Raw genomic sequence first — 14,834 nt, 5'->3', positions numbered from 1 at the left:
CTGGCTTGTTTTCTGAGGAGATAACATTTTTAAGTATGAAATAAAGATTTTTACTCTTTAGACTCTCGTATGCTGAAATGACTAATAATGAATACACTATATTTATATTTTAAGGCACTGGTTTAAAACCTAATGATTTTATATTGTCTTTTAATGAAAATTGGCTTATCAGGGGGAGTCTACTTCCTGACTATATTTCTTGCAATATATAATTCAAAGTTTTAACATTGGGATGGTTGAGAGCATCTCTAGCTAAGTGGGGAAAGAGTAATTTGCTTGTGACATTGTATTGTGCTACATATGAAATGAGTTTTCATTTCACTTACAGTTAAACAATATTAGTTTAGATGTCTAAATTAAATAATGTTGCTCTTTCATGTAAGTTTTTTATTAAAATAAGAACTGTGAATAAGAAATAAAGCAGGATCTTAACTCTAGAAAACAAACTGAGGTTGCTGGAGGGAAGGAGGGTGGGGAGGATATGTTGAAATGGGTGATGGGTATAAAGAAGGGCACTTGATGTAATGAGCACTGGGTGTTATATGCAACTCATTAATCACTAAATCCTACCTCTGAAACTAATAATATAGTATATGTTAACTAAATTGAATATCAATAATTAAAAATGAAATTTTAAATGCAAATGATAATTTCTCAACTTATTCAGTATTATTGGATCAATGAATTTGATATTATTATTATTATTATTGACATCTTCTATAGTAGAGTTTTTTCCTAATACTTCACTATATAAAATTCCAGTATATTGATTTTACTCTTGGCCATTAAACTAAAATAATGGAATTAAAATAGGGTATCTTTTTAGAAAATGGAACACTATCTACCATTATCTTCTTTTACTTATATTTAAAATCTGTCATTTTTTAAATTCAAACTTCTCATACTTTAGCAAGCATTTAGTGACCACCTATTGTGTGCTAGGTTCATAGTTTGCATATACTAGTATTTACTCAATATGGTAGCTAGGCTTTATTACTATTACTATTACTATGCCCATGCTTTTAACAAGATTAGAGTGTAGTTTAAATATAAGTGATGGAGGGTTTAAGAATTTTGTAAAAGTAAAATTCCATTTCAACAAATATTAAAGAGATACATTCTGAATAATAAAGCAATTGTCTTGGTAGATGACTTTCATATAGTTCTTAAAGATCTGATTAGAAAAAATTATAATGAAAATAAATGGCTTTCTGTAAACTTAATGTTTTTGGCACAAAACTTAAATGTGTGATCTTTAATTACAAGGTAGAGAAAATTGCTACTCGGTGGTAAGAGTTTTGTAAAGAACTCCCTTATTTTCATTAAATAATAATTCTCTCATAATCTTCTTCTGAAATCATTCTAATACCTCCGAAACCCTTTTCTAACCCTTTCCCATAAACACTCCCAAATAAATTCACTGTTATTAAAAATATAAAACGGTTATGGGGTGGGAATGCTCTCTCTTTTCTAATGAGTTTATAGGATTGATTTTGACTTCTTAATGAAACTAGGATTCAGCATTATTTCTTCTTTAGAGTCTTTAGTTAATAAAATTTCTAGAAATGAATTTGTTTACATAAAATTGTTTTAATATAATTTGGTTATACTTTAGGGTTTTTTTTTTTTTTTTATACTTTAGGGTTTTGTCATTAAATTTTACTTATAGCAATATACCCCAAACCCAAATACATTATTTTCTGTTCCTTAGTTTGACTATTAATAGTGTTTTACTATTACAGTGTTTAAAATTAGAAATGTATAGAGTAAGACATGCATTGAAAAGCAATATTTGGGTGGGGGATGGGGTAACTGGGTGACAGGCATTAAGGAGGGCACATGATAAGATGTGTACGGGGTGTTATATGTTGGCAAATTGAATTTAAATAAAAAAATAAAAGCAATATTTATGGCAAACTCTTTTACGGTGAAGATGTAGAAGAAGAAAAGTCTCTTGGACATATATATCAATGACTTCTATAAAATCTAAACTGCTGTTGCTAAGTTTCAACATTAGTCATTTGCCTTTATTAAATGGATTTTAATTTCCTTCTCTAGAAAGGGAGTTCTGGGAATTATGTAACAAATGTAATTTGATGAGACCAAAGCGTTCCCATCACTGTAGCCGCTGTGGCCACTGTGTTAGGAGAATGGATCATCACTGTCCATGGTAAGAAATTTATGATTTAATTTTAGTAAAAAAATAGTAAAAAATAAATCACAGTACTTATCAGATTAAAATTAAAGTTATATTAAAGTCATGCAGTTTTTAAAATTCCTTCAGTAAGGATACCTTTATTCTGTCAGGTTCTATCAGCTGCCAAAGTCATTTTTGCACATAGATCCTGTCTTTTCTAATAAGGAGATATTCAAGCAGAAAACTGACACTTAGATGCATCCACATGTACAAAAGAACTAAGATGGTTGTATAAATGAAGCAGTGTATGTAAAGCATCTAGTGTAGCATCTTACACATAGAAAGTATTTAAATAGTAGCTGTTATTATTTCTAACTGTAATAAACCGTATACATTGCATTGTTTGTATTTCCCTTTACAATTGTTTAATTAAAGAATAACACATTTCAGAAATGCTGATAACCTCATTTCTCCCCCTGTAAACTTTTTTCAATATTATGTATTGGACACAAGTATTAAGATTACATGCAAGCTGAGTGTGTATAAGTGGTAGTTAGCTGATTCTGCTGAACTGCCAACATTTTTGGCCAATAGGGGGCTCTCTTGTAATATTTTTAAAAACAGTTCAGTTGAGAAATAGAATTTTAAGAACAAATGCTGTGAGAATTCTGCATTGTATCTCATTTCAAAGCTGTCACAAAAATCTGTGAACAAGATATTGTATTTAATTCTGTTTTCCTAGCATGGGATCTCTGTATAAATATTTAAACTAGTATAGTGTAGCACTTTGTAAATATATCTAAATACATATATATTTATGTTTGTACACACATACATGCATATATACAAAGTTAACTGCATAATGGGCTTCTTAAATTTATAACTGCATTTATCTATAGTTGACTCAAGGTTGGAGTTTAGTTTTGCCTGATGATGCTGATCAATTTAGAGTTTCCCATATTTTTGGTAACTTACTCTGATAGCACAAGTTAATATTTGCGAGCTTTTAGTGAAAATTTGATTTTTACCATAAGGTGATTATTTAAATAGAAGGTAATTTCCCAAGATTAGGAAAAATAAAAGTATTTTAGATAAAAGCACTTTGTTACTGTATAAAAAAGTTTAAAATTGTCTAAGTCCATCAATAGGATAGTATAGTGTATAATATATAGTTGATGTTTAAAAAAAATGTGCCTTGAAGTTAAACAGATTAATTCTCAAGTAATTATCTAAACCTGAGTGATCTGTTTATAATAGATTTTTTTTTAAAAAAGGCTAGGTGAAACATATATTATTAGGCAAGTGGTAACCACACTGAAAAACTCAATTGTGTAACCTTTTTTAGAATAATGTTTAGGATTTTGACATTAATTACTGTTCTTAGTTACTATTCACTATTTTCAAGGTGGAAGTGTAGCTCTAAGGATTTATAAGTACTTGCGGATGTGTATTTATTTTGAGCAACTAAGAATGGAATTTATTTTTTTACGATTTTATTTACTTAGGAAGAGAGAGAGAGACACAGAGAGATAGGCAGAGGGAGAAGCAGGCTCCCTGTGGGGAGCCCCATATAGGACTTGATCCCAGGATTCTGGATCATGACCTGAGCCAAAGGCAGATGCTCAACCACTGAGCCACCCAGGTGCCCCTCAGGATAGACTTTAAAAGTAGTAAAAATCGGGAGTGCTTAACAGTAATGTCAGTGTGACAGGTTTCTGTCCTCCTACCTCAAATCATTCTGATTGCTCTCCACAGCTGGGATGCTGTCATAGAAGAGCAATATATAGAAGGTTCTTGTTCTCTTGGCCACTATCACTTCCTCTGGCGAGTGTCTTCACTGCTTTGTTCCTGTTTCCATACCAATGAAACAAGGAGACTGCCATCTGCTCTTCCTGCCACCCCGGGTGGCTGTGAGTAGAAGGCAGATCATATCCATGGACTTCTTTGTAAAGTAGAAAGTGCTTTCCAAATGTGAGGTGGCATATTTATAGTACGTCTGTTCCTGCGCACTGTTTGCTCATAGGTTTAAGAGTGTTCGCCTATCTCCATGAAGTTCAGCATACGTGAAGTTGTTCGCGTTTGTTTTCAGTTTTACCACTCCTGAGGATATGTCTTACTAAAGTTTAAAATACTGTTTCTGTTTTCCTTTTTTCTTCAGGATTAACAATTGTGTCGGTGAAGATAATCATTGGCTTTTTCTGCAGTTGTGTTTCTACACGGAACTTCTTACTTCTTATGCACTGATGTTTTCTTTCTGCCACTATTATTACTTTCTTCCAGTAAAAAAGCGTAACTTGGTAAGAAATATTTATATCCACTAATTTAGAGTGGCTGTAGTATACAGTTATTAACATGCAGTTCCTTTAAGTGCAGAAGATTGAAAACAAAAAAAACAACAAAAATAAACTCCAAACTTGGTGAATTTTAAAATGTATCGGGATTAAGAAAGTGCCCTAATCTGACATTCCCTTTTAACCAAATCCATTTTTGATTATTTATTAGGGCTCAATGACTTTCTTTAAAAAGCAACATATTAGATCTTTCAGTGTATATGTTTTGGTTTAAAAATACCTACAATGATGAGAGAGTAACTGAAAAATGTTAACTTCTTGTTTCCTTTCAGGAAGAAAAATAGGCTTTAATTTTTTTTAAAGGTTCTCGAAGGAACATTTTTAAGAAAAAGGATTCCGCCCCCCCCCCCCCATCCCGGACTTTTAACAATGAAAAGAATTTGCAAGCTCCTTTAAAAAGTTGTTGTTATATATACCATTGGAAACTGTGCTTTTGTCATTTTGTACAGGGTAACAATAGACCTTAGTAAGGCTTGCCCCAGATTGATGATGGTAGGAGTGATTGTGGTGGTAATAGCAGCAACATGTGTTAAGTACTTGACTATGTAAATGTTAATACCATGCTTGTGGGCATGTTTCAGTTCTCACTTTAATGCATACAACAACCACATGAGGTGGGTACACTTTCCTCCCATTTTTATAAATGAGCAAACATACTATAGAGGTTAAATAGGTAGATCATGAAGGCACAAAGCTAGATAGTAATTATTCATATGATTTTAGTTGTAGAGCTGGGATTTGAATCTGATCTTGTGTTGTTGAATCTTACTTTATGTGTTTTGGCAGTTGATATTCCAGCCTAGTTTTGTGCATAACTTGGATTGTGTTTTTGAGATACCCTGTGCGTGTATGTGTGTGTAAGACAGAGAAGGAGGCAGACAGGCAGAACAGAAAGAAAGCATGCACAAGGATGCACTTGCGCATGTGAGGAAGGAAGGTAGGATGGGATAAAGGGACAAAAGACCAGAATCCTCCATGGAGAAGGGGAATTTTTCTTTCCTAGTTATATCATTTAAATCTTAAAAATAACAATTTCAGTGGTGGTACACATAGCTAAATTTTGGAATAAGTGAGAGAAGGGTCTTTCTAAAGAATAAGGTCTTTAAGTTCTGTGTCTTTAGGTCATTTCTATATATATGATCTTTTTAAAAAAGATTTATTGATTTATTTTAGAGAGAGGGAGAATGAGTGAGGGGGAGGGACAGGGAGGAGAGAGAGTGAGAGTCCCAAGCAGACTCCTTGCTGAGCATAGAGCCGAATTCAGGGCTTGATCTCAGAACCCTGAAATCATTTTAACGATCTGAATTGACTGACCTGAAGCCAAGACTCAGATGCTTAACTAACTGCACCACCCGTGTGCCCTTCTATATGACCATTTTGTATAATTAAAAGAGAGTATTTGCTATTGTTGTTTGGCTGTGTATATTAGGTGGGGCCTTGTGGTGATTATGCTTATTAAATATAGATTGAGCAATTAATATTAGATACTAATAAGTGAAAAGAGTTCAAAAGGAGAACTTTAAATATGGATGTTTGACATTTTCACACTGAGAATTTAGTGCATGCTAGTATTGTAGTTTTAGAAATGTTTCATCTCATTTATAGATTAATTTCTGATATAATTGGCATTATAGTTAGAATATGTAAAAGGTTGAACATATCCTAAGAGTAACCTGTTTCAAGTAATTGAGCCTAATAAGAAAAGCATTAAAATAATAGTTACCCAGTAAGATTAAGGTCATAATTTTTTAAGGTGAGAGGGAGAGAGATAAAATTCGGTCATGTTAATGAAAACTTAATAGAGGTTCCCTAGGAGGAAATGCATTATAGTATAGTGGAGGGATTGGCAATTTGACCTTCTACCTGTTTTTATTAATAAAGTTTTGCTGAAACGCAGCTACTCTGATTTGTTCCCATATTGTCTGCAGTTGTTTTTAGGCTACAACAACAGAGTTGAGTAATTGTGACAGGTACATATGGCCCAAAAAACCTGAAATATTAACTCTCTATATTGAGTTTGCCAACCGTGGTAGTAGAATGATCTTGGCTTTGTAAACCGACACACCTAGGATCAAAGCCTGGCTTTTGTTATTGTACGTATAATCTTTGACACCATGTTTAAGCATTCTGGATTGCAGTGTTCTCTTTTGGAAAATGTGAATAATAAGAGATTAAATGAGATAACACATGTAAAAGTATCGGATATAGAATAGACATTCATTTGAGTTTTTTTAAACATTTATTTGAGAGAGAGAGAACGCGCACACACGTGTGCAAGTGGTGAGGAGGGGTAGTGGGGGAGGGAGAGAAGCAGACTTCCCACTGAATGAATGTGGAGCCTGACATTATGACCTGAGCCAAAACCAAGAGTGGGATGCCCAACTGAATGAGCCACCCAGGAGTCCCTGGCCTATTAATTTTTATGAAAATTTTACAGACTATTGGATGGTATTGCTGGGAGACTGGTGACAGACTGAAGAAATTTCAGTACTCAAGACAAACTGATTTCCATCTCCAAATGAAAGACAGAAACTTTGGGAAAATTCTACCAATTACAGGAAGGATCACTCTATTTTGTTTTTTGGGTTTAAAAAAATATTTTATTTATTCATGAGAGACACACAGAGAGAGGCAGAGACATAGGCAGAAGGAGAAGCAGGCTCTCCATGAGGAGCCCGATGTGGGACTCGACCCTGGACCCCGGGATCATGCACTGAGCCAAAGGCAGATGCTCAACCCCTGAGCTACTCAGGTGTCCCTGTTTTTGTTTTTGTTTTTTTAACAGGAAAACTGATTATAGGTGATGGTATTTGAATCCTCAGAAATATATGTATTTATAAATATATATTTTATTAAGTATATATTTACATGCATACTGAATGTTGACAAAATGCCCTCAGAATAGTAAACAAACGTTTACTATTAAGAGATTAAAGATGTGGGATACCTGGGTGACTCAGCAGTTGAGCATCTGCCTTTGGCTCAGGGCATGATCCTGGAGTTCCAGGATTGAGTCCTGCATTGGGTTTCCTTCATGGAGCCTGCTTCTCCCTCTGCCTATGTCTTTGCCCTTCTCTCTCTGTGTCTCTCATGAATAAATAAATAAAATCTACAAAAAAAAAAGATTAAAAATGTAGGAGAAAAAGTGGATATAAAGTGCTTTTGCATGGTATTAGATAAAGGTATGTTTTCATTCTCTGCATATGGCTGTCCCATTTTACCAACACTATTTACTGAGGAGACTATCCTTTTTCCATTTTTCTTGATTCCTTGTCAAAATTAATTGATCATATATGCATAGGTTTATTTCTGGGCTCTCTATTTTGTTCCATTGATGTATGTGTCTGTTTTTATATCACTATCATACTGTTTTGATTATTAAAGGTTTTTAATATAGTTTGAAAGCAAAAACTCTGATGCCTCCAGCTTTATTTGTCTTTCTCAAGGTTGATTATTCAGGGTTTTTTTTTTTGTTACTCTATAAAAATTTTAGGATTGTGCCGTTTCTGTGAGGAAAATGCCATTGGAATTTTGATAGGGATTGCATTGAAATCTGCAGCTTGCTTGGGTAGTATGGACATTTTAAGCATGTTTCATTCTTACAAACCATGAGCATCGAATAGCTTTCTATTTAATAGTGTTTTCTTCAATTTCTTTCATCAGTGGCATAGTTGTCACTGTATAGATCTTTCCCTTCAATAGTTAAATTTATTCTAAGGTATTTTTTGATGCAATTATAAATGGGATTGTTTTCTTAATTCCCTTTCTGATAGTTTCTTATTAGTGTTATAGGTACACTACTGATATCTGTATATTGATTTTGTATCCTGTAATTTTGCTAAATTCACTCATTAGTTCTAACAGGTTTTGGTGGAGTCTTTAGGTTTTCTGTATATATCATGTTATCTGCAAAGAAAGATAGTTTTACTTTTTTTCTATTTTGGATGCCTTTTATTTTTTTTCTTGCCTTATTGCTCTGACAAGCAGTACTAAGTTGAATAAAAGTGGTGAAAGTGGGCATCTTTGTCTTACTCCTGATCTTACAGGAAAAGCTTTCTGCTTTTTTATTACAGAGTATGATTCCTCTGGGCTTGTCATATATGGAATTTATTTTGTTGAGATATGTTCCTTCTATGCCTAATTTTAAGACTTTTTTTTTATTGTGAATGGATGTTGAATTTTATAGATTGCTTTTTCTGCATTTATTGATATGATCATGATTCCTTTTTTTCCTCTCCCCCCATTCTAATGTGGTGTATCACGTTGATTGTTTTGCAGATGTCAAATCATTTTATATCCCTGGAATAAATCCTACTTCATCATGGTGTATGATTTTTTAAATGTATTGTTGAATTCAGTTTGCAAATATTTTGTGGAGGATTTTTGCATTTATGTTCATCAGGGATTTTATCCTGTGATTTTCCTTTCTTCTAATGTCTGATTTTGGTATCAGATTAATGGAGATCTTGTAAAATGATTTTGAAATAAGGGTTGGAATTAATTCTTCGAGTAAAGCTCTCTTGTTCTGGACTTTCTTTGTTGGGTGGTTTTTTATTACTGATTCAATTTCCTTCCTAGTAATTGGTCTGTTCAGACTTTCTATTTCTTTATGATTCAGTTCTGATAGGTTGTATGTCTTTAGGAATTTATTCATTTTCTTCTAGGTTGTCCCATTCGTTGCTATACAATTTTTTTATAGTAGTGTCATATGATCCTTTTGTTTGTGTGGTGTCAGTTGTAATGTCTCCTCTCTCGTTTCTGATTTTCCTTGTCCTCTATTTTTTTAGTGAGTCTAGCTAAAGTTTTGTCTGTTTTGTTTATCTTCTCAAAGAATCCCCTTTAAGTTTCCTTGATATTTTCTATTGTCTTTTTAGTCTCTATTTCATTTATTTTTTTCTCTTATCTTTGTTATTTCTTTCCTTCTACTAACTTTTGGCTTGGTTGTTTTTTTTTTTTTTTTTTTTCTAGTTCCTTACCGTATAAAGATAAGTGGTTTGAGACATTTCTTTTTTCCTAAAGTAGGCATTTGTTGCTATGAACTTCTCTCAGAACCACTTTTGCTGCATCTCCTAAGTTGTAGTGTGTCCAGTTTCCATTTGCCTCAAGATATTTTTTTATTTGTTTTGACTTCTTCTCTGAACAAGAAGTTGGTTGTTCAGTAGAGATTGTTTCAGCTCCACGTATTTGTGAATTTTCCTTTTTTTTTTTTCTTATAACTGATTTCTAGTCTCATACCATTGTGGTTGGAAAAGATGCTTGATATGATTTCAGTCATCTTAAATTTATTAAGACTTGTTTTGTGGCCTAAACATATGATCTGTCCTAGAGAGTGTTCTGTGTATGCTTGAGAAGAGTGTACATTCTGCTACTGTTGGATGGGATGATCTAATGTGTACAGTTTAAGTCCAATGTTTCCCTGTTAATTTTCTTCTGGATGATCTATCCATTGTTGAAACTCAAGTATTGAAGCCCCTGCCATTATTGTATTGTTCTTTGTTTCTCTCTTCAGGTCTGTTAATATTTGTGTTATGTTGTGTTTAAGTGGCTCTATATTGTGTGCATAAATATTTACAAATATTATGTCCTTTTGTTGGATTAATCCCTTTATCATTATGTCGGTCTTCCTTGTCTCTTATTTACAGTCTTTGACTTAAATCTATTTTGTCCATAAGGCACCTGGGTTGCTCAGTGGTTGAGCATCTGCCTTTGGCTCAGGTTGTGATCCCAGGTCCCTGAGATTGAGTCCCGCATCAGGCTTCCCACAGGGAGCCTGCTTATCCCTCTGCCTATGTTTCTGTCTCTCATGAATAAATACGTAAAAATCTTATTTAAAAAAGTCTATGTTGTCTGACATAAAAGTATATCTGCTTGCTTTTGGTTACCATTTACATGAAATATCATTTTCCATCTCTTTATTTGCAGTTTATGTCTCCTTAAAGCCAAAGTGAATCACTTGTAGGCACTGTATTGAGGATTTTTTTCTTTAATCCATTCAGCCATTCTTGTCTTTTGATTGGAGAATTTAGTCCAGTTTACATTTAAGGTAATTATTAATAGGCTTGCTCTCTTTCTTTGTGATTTGATGATTTTCTACAGTTGTGATGTATATTGTTGAGTAGGAATTGCTCATCTAGTTTCTAGATTTCTTTCAAAGAGAATCTCTCCATGTGTAGCAGTAGATTCAGTGTGTCTGTGAAAAGAGTTGAATTCAGGAGCTTTGTATATCACCACTTTGGACTGGACACCTTTATGGGGTGATGAGGGGGCAGTCTTTGTACTTAGCAGTTGTTCTGTGATGTGCTTCATTGTTTCTTTGCATTTTTCCTGTTTGAGAGAGTTTATATAATTTCTTGAATCTCTGGCTTGATGACATTCTTAAGTTACAAACATTTATTTCTTTGCCTATACTATACCATTAATTCAAATACTGCTTTTGCCCAACTTTTCTTTTGCATTTCTGATACTCTGATTTTATGTACATGAGAGCTCACTGCACTGCACACCTTTCACAGTCTTTTCTGTGTTTTTTTTTTTTTTTTTTTTTTTTTTCCTCTCTGCTTCAGAGCACGTGTTCTACTGACCTTTATTCTGGTTTATTTTGATCAGCTCTTCTGATCTGTCTAATCTACTGTCAAACCCTTCTACTGAGTTATTAATTCAGTTATATTTTTCACTTTCAAAATTTTCATTGAAACCTTTTTCATAGATCATTTCTTTAGTGAAATTCTAATTTGTCATCTATAGTTTTGAACATTTTAAAGTTATTTTAATGTCTATGTCTGACATTTCAGTTTTGAGATCTACTTATGGGTCTGTTTCTGTTGAATTTTTTTTCTGTCTCCCTTAGTTTCCAGATATTTGGTCCTTTCTTCTGACAGATCTGATAAGTTTTGTGGGATACCAGGCATTTGACAAACTGTAGAAGAGCTGGTTGATTTTTTTTCTTCTATATGATTTTTTTCTTCTATATGATTTACTCCTTTTTTTGGATTGGCAATAAAGAGAAGGCTCATCTTGATCCAACCAAAGGTTTGTATGATGAATATTTCTAAGGCTGAGTAACAGAACATTGGTCTTAATATAGCAGTTCTTTTGAAGATGACATTTATTACATTTATTGAAGTTTTGTAAAGATTTATGATTACTCGGTTTTGTCTTTGTGAAGGACTACTTTCAGTTTTCCTTCTCTCTTATGAAGTAACCCTTCATTTTCTCAGCTGAAAAATTTTGGTGTTTACTATGGATCATGCCTTTTCCTTGTTCTTTCCCCAACTCTGTAAGATTACAGACAGCTCTGAGCCTCTGCTTCTGATTGACCTTTCATACTGCTTATGAATTGGCAAGTACCTTAAGGTAAGAAGCAGTAGGACTCACCTTAGTGCATTTCTAGACTCTCAGATCTTGGGCCTTTAAGCCTTGACTACTTTGGCTACTTCCCAGTGTCTTCAGTCAGCTGTTTATTAATTAATTGGATTTTATGTGGCTTTTAGTAGTGTTCTTATTGAGATTAGTCTCATAAAATGGTTTCCCTCACAGGTGTTGTTGGCAGTAGCATTTCATTTTAAAATTTCTTCCCACGTGACTCGTTTTCCTTTTTAAAGATTTATTTATTTATTTATATATATATTTATTTATTTATTTATTAGAGAAAGAGAGAGTGCATTTGTGTGTGCATGCACAAAAGCTGGGAAGGAGCAGAGGGAGAGACTGTCCAAGCAGACTCCTGCTGAACGCAGGGCTGCATGTGGCACTAAGTCTTAGGAGCTGTGAAATCAGGACCTGAGCCAAAACCAAGAGTCAGATGCCTAACCGACTGAGCCACCCAGGTGCCCCACTTCCCAAGTGATTCTAATCTGTGTTGCCTAACTGTGCATCTCCAAGAGACAACACTCATGTCCTAGTCTAAGTAAGAGGTGTCCTGTGGAGTTGTGCAGAACAGTGCTGCTCTGGCTATAGGGTTTAAGAACTGTTATAGGAAATGAGGCTTGGGATGGACTTTTAATATAGGTAAGAGATTAACAAGATGAGATGAAGGAAGTCATTGTTGGCAAAAGAACAACAAAAGGTTAGAGGCAATAATTGAAATAATTGATTTTAAGGTCAAATACTTTCTAAAATACTAATATACCGTATAGCAAATATTTCTTTTTTTTATAGCAAATATTTCTAAGGTGAAATAATAGAGCCTTGTTTTTACCATAATAATTCTTTTAATGACACTTTATTTTTTTTCTTGTAACAAGGTAGAAAAAAACAACCAGGAATTTCAGTACAAAAGGCCCCATTATTACCATTGACATTTTAAAAAGGTAACATTTTGTAGTGGAATATTCTCCAAACAGCTCTGCTCATCAATTTTTTTTCTAGGTTTTTGCCTGTTTCTTTTTTATTTTTCTCTAAAACAACCAAACAAAACTATATCCATCTCTTCACTTTGTGTGGAAAGCTGGCCAGATAGTGTCAGCATGTTAATTCACATTGTTACCTTTTCAAATATTTGAGATATGGAATAAAGATCCCCAGATATCCCTAATTATCTTTGGAGATTAATGTATTAATGATTACTATGCATCTTTCTTGTGGAGATATTAGCACAATTATGGGATGCCATGGATTTGACCCTGTATTCTCCTGTAAGTCAAAGGAAGTAAAAGCTTAGTCTGTGTTCTTTTTTTATACCCTTTCAAGTTGGTAGATGGCAGCATAGTATTTTTTGTAGCCAAGTTTTAAAGCCAAGTACTAGTTTTCTGGTTGGGAAAAGAAAGTGTTAACAGCTCTTCACTAGGTTTTTGTTTCTTTTGTTTATTTGTTTGTTTTTAAGGTAAGAGTGTTTATTCATTAAACAATAGAAGAAATGGATTACCATTTAAACTTTGTTGTAATGGCACTCAACCTGTATTCAGTAGAAAACTGGTACATTTTGGTTAAGCTCAAGGAAGAGAGAGTTGAGAGAGAAAGCAAGCTGTTTTGCAAATTCTGGGAAGTGAAGGGCTTAAGACCCTGATTCTTCCATTCCTCTTCTCTTAGCTTCCTCTTGTCAGGAAATTCTTTCTGTGCTGGGTTGTTTTAACTGCTTTGCAGTTGCCCAGGTGTTTTTTTTTAGAGTAACTTAATACTTTTTAAATTTCTTCTCTTCCTTTACTTTTAAAATGTCCACCTATCATGAACTTTCAAGGATTTATATGTTTTTACTATGTAAAGCTTTGAGGAAATATTTCAAATATCCTTTAATGAGGGAAGGAGGTATAGGAGATAAGGAATTTATTCACCAGGAATCAATGCCTCAAATAAGGATATATTTTAACGCTGTAATTATTGATATATATTCTAAGTTTTATACTAATGAAAGCCTACAACTCTAAAATAAGTATTACTGTCTTCTTTGTAGACAGTCACTAAAATAATCTCAAAATTCTCAGTATTTTTTTTTTTAATTTTTATTTATCTATGATAGTCACAGAGAGAGAGAGAGAGGTGGAGACACAGGCAGAGGGAGAAGCAGGCTCCATGCACCGAGAGTCCGACGTGGGATTCGATCCCGGGTCTCCAGGATCGCGCCCTGGGCCAAAGGCAGGCGCCAAACCGCTGCGCCACCCAGGGATCCCAAAATTCTCAGTATTAAAACAAAAATACGTAAATGGAAAAACTGCAGAAACTTAAATGATAGGTATCTTTCTAAATAGATAAGGATGACTTAAGCATTTTTTGTTAGAATCACAGAATCCAAGATCAATAAAAATCATAAGCTTTGAGATATTTGGATAAGTTTTTCAAATGTTAGATGTTAAATTAGTTTGAGCATCATTTATATTTATCATGCCAATATAATGCTAAATTTTATTTTTTAAAACCCCTCTTGAGACTAATGTCTTACTTTAAGTAGTTAATTGGGATGAAGTCATTTTAAAGATTTCAAGACATGTAGATTGGCAATGATTTGGCATTTTAAATGAATAAAATAAATGAATATTAAAGAAACTGAATTTTCTTTGACCAAGGTCCATATTTGACTACTTCCCACATAGTTATTTTAAATATTTAAAAGCAAGTGCCTAGTCATTTGGTATATTATTAAATTATAATAATGTATTTCATTTTGTTGTATGCTAGCTTACCAAAAGCAAAATTAGAAAATTATAGCTTTATAATTAAATATGGAGGAAGGTATCATTTTACTTAGAATGCTTTTAGAAATTTATTATTCATGGATAATGAATATATCATTAGTCATATTTTTCATAAATTTTACGTTTGGTTATTTTGGATCTGTAAGCATTTGATTAGTAGAAAATGTCAAGTCATTTAAAGTATCTCTGAGAGGATAAGTATTATGGTTCTATTGTACA

The 14,834-nt window shown here is 33.4% G+C and overlaps 1 protein-coding gene across 7 annotated transcripts in view; it reads left to right on the top strand.

The window, feature by feature from the left end:
- Positions 1–14,834, top strand: part of ZDHHC21 (zinc finger DHHC-type palmitoyltransferase 21) — a 62,492-nt gene that overhangs the window by 20,722 nt on the left and 26,936 nt on the right. For all 7 annotated transcript variants that reach the window (XM_049116132.1, XM_025432284.3, XM_025432285.3 and 4 more), the window contains 2 exons: positions 2,059–2,170; positions 4,296–4,434. In XM_049116132.1, coding sequence (XP_048972089.1) covers positions 2,059–2,170; positions 4,296–4,434 — 251 coding nt within the window. The remainder of the gene's footprint in view (positions 1–2,058; positions 2,171–4,295; positions 4,435–14,834) is intronic.

The sequence above is a fragment of the Canis lupus genome, chromosome 11 (genome assembly GCF_003254725.2).
Source record: "Canis lupus dingo isolate Sandy chromosome 11, ASM325472v2, whole genome shotgun sequence".
NCBI lineage: Eukaryota > Metazoa > Chordata > Mammalia > Carnivora > Canidae > Canis > Canis lupus.
The sequence above is the reverse complement of the archived record's forward strand: the minus strand, read 5'-3'. Positions and strand labels throughout refer to the sequence as shown.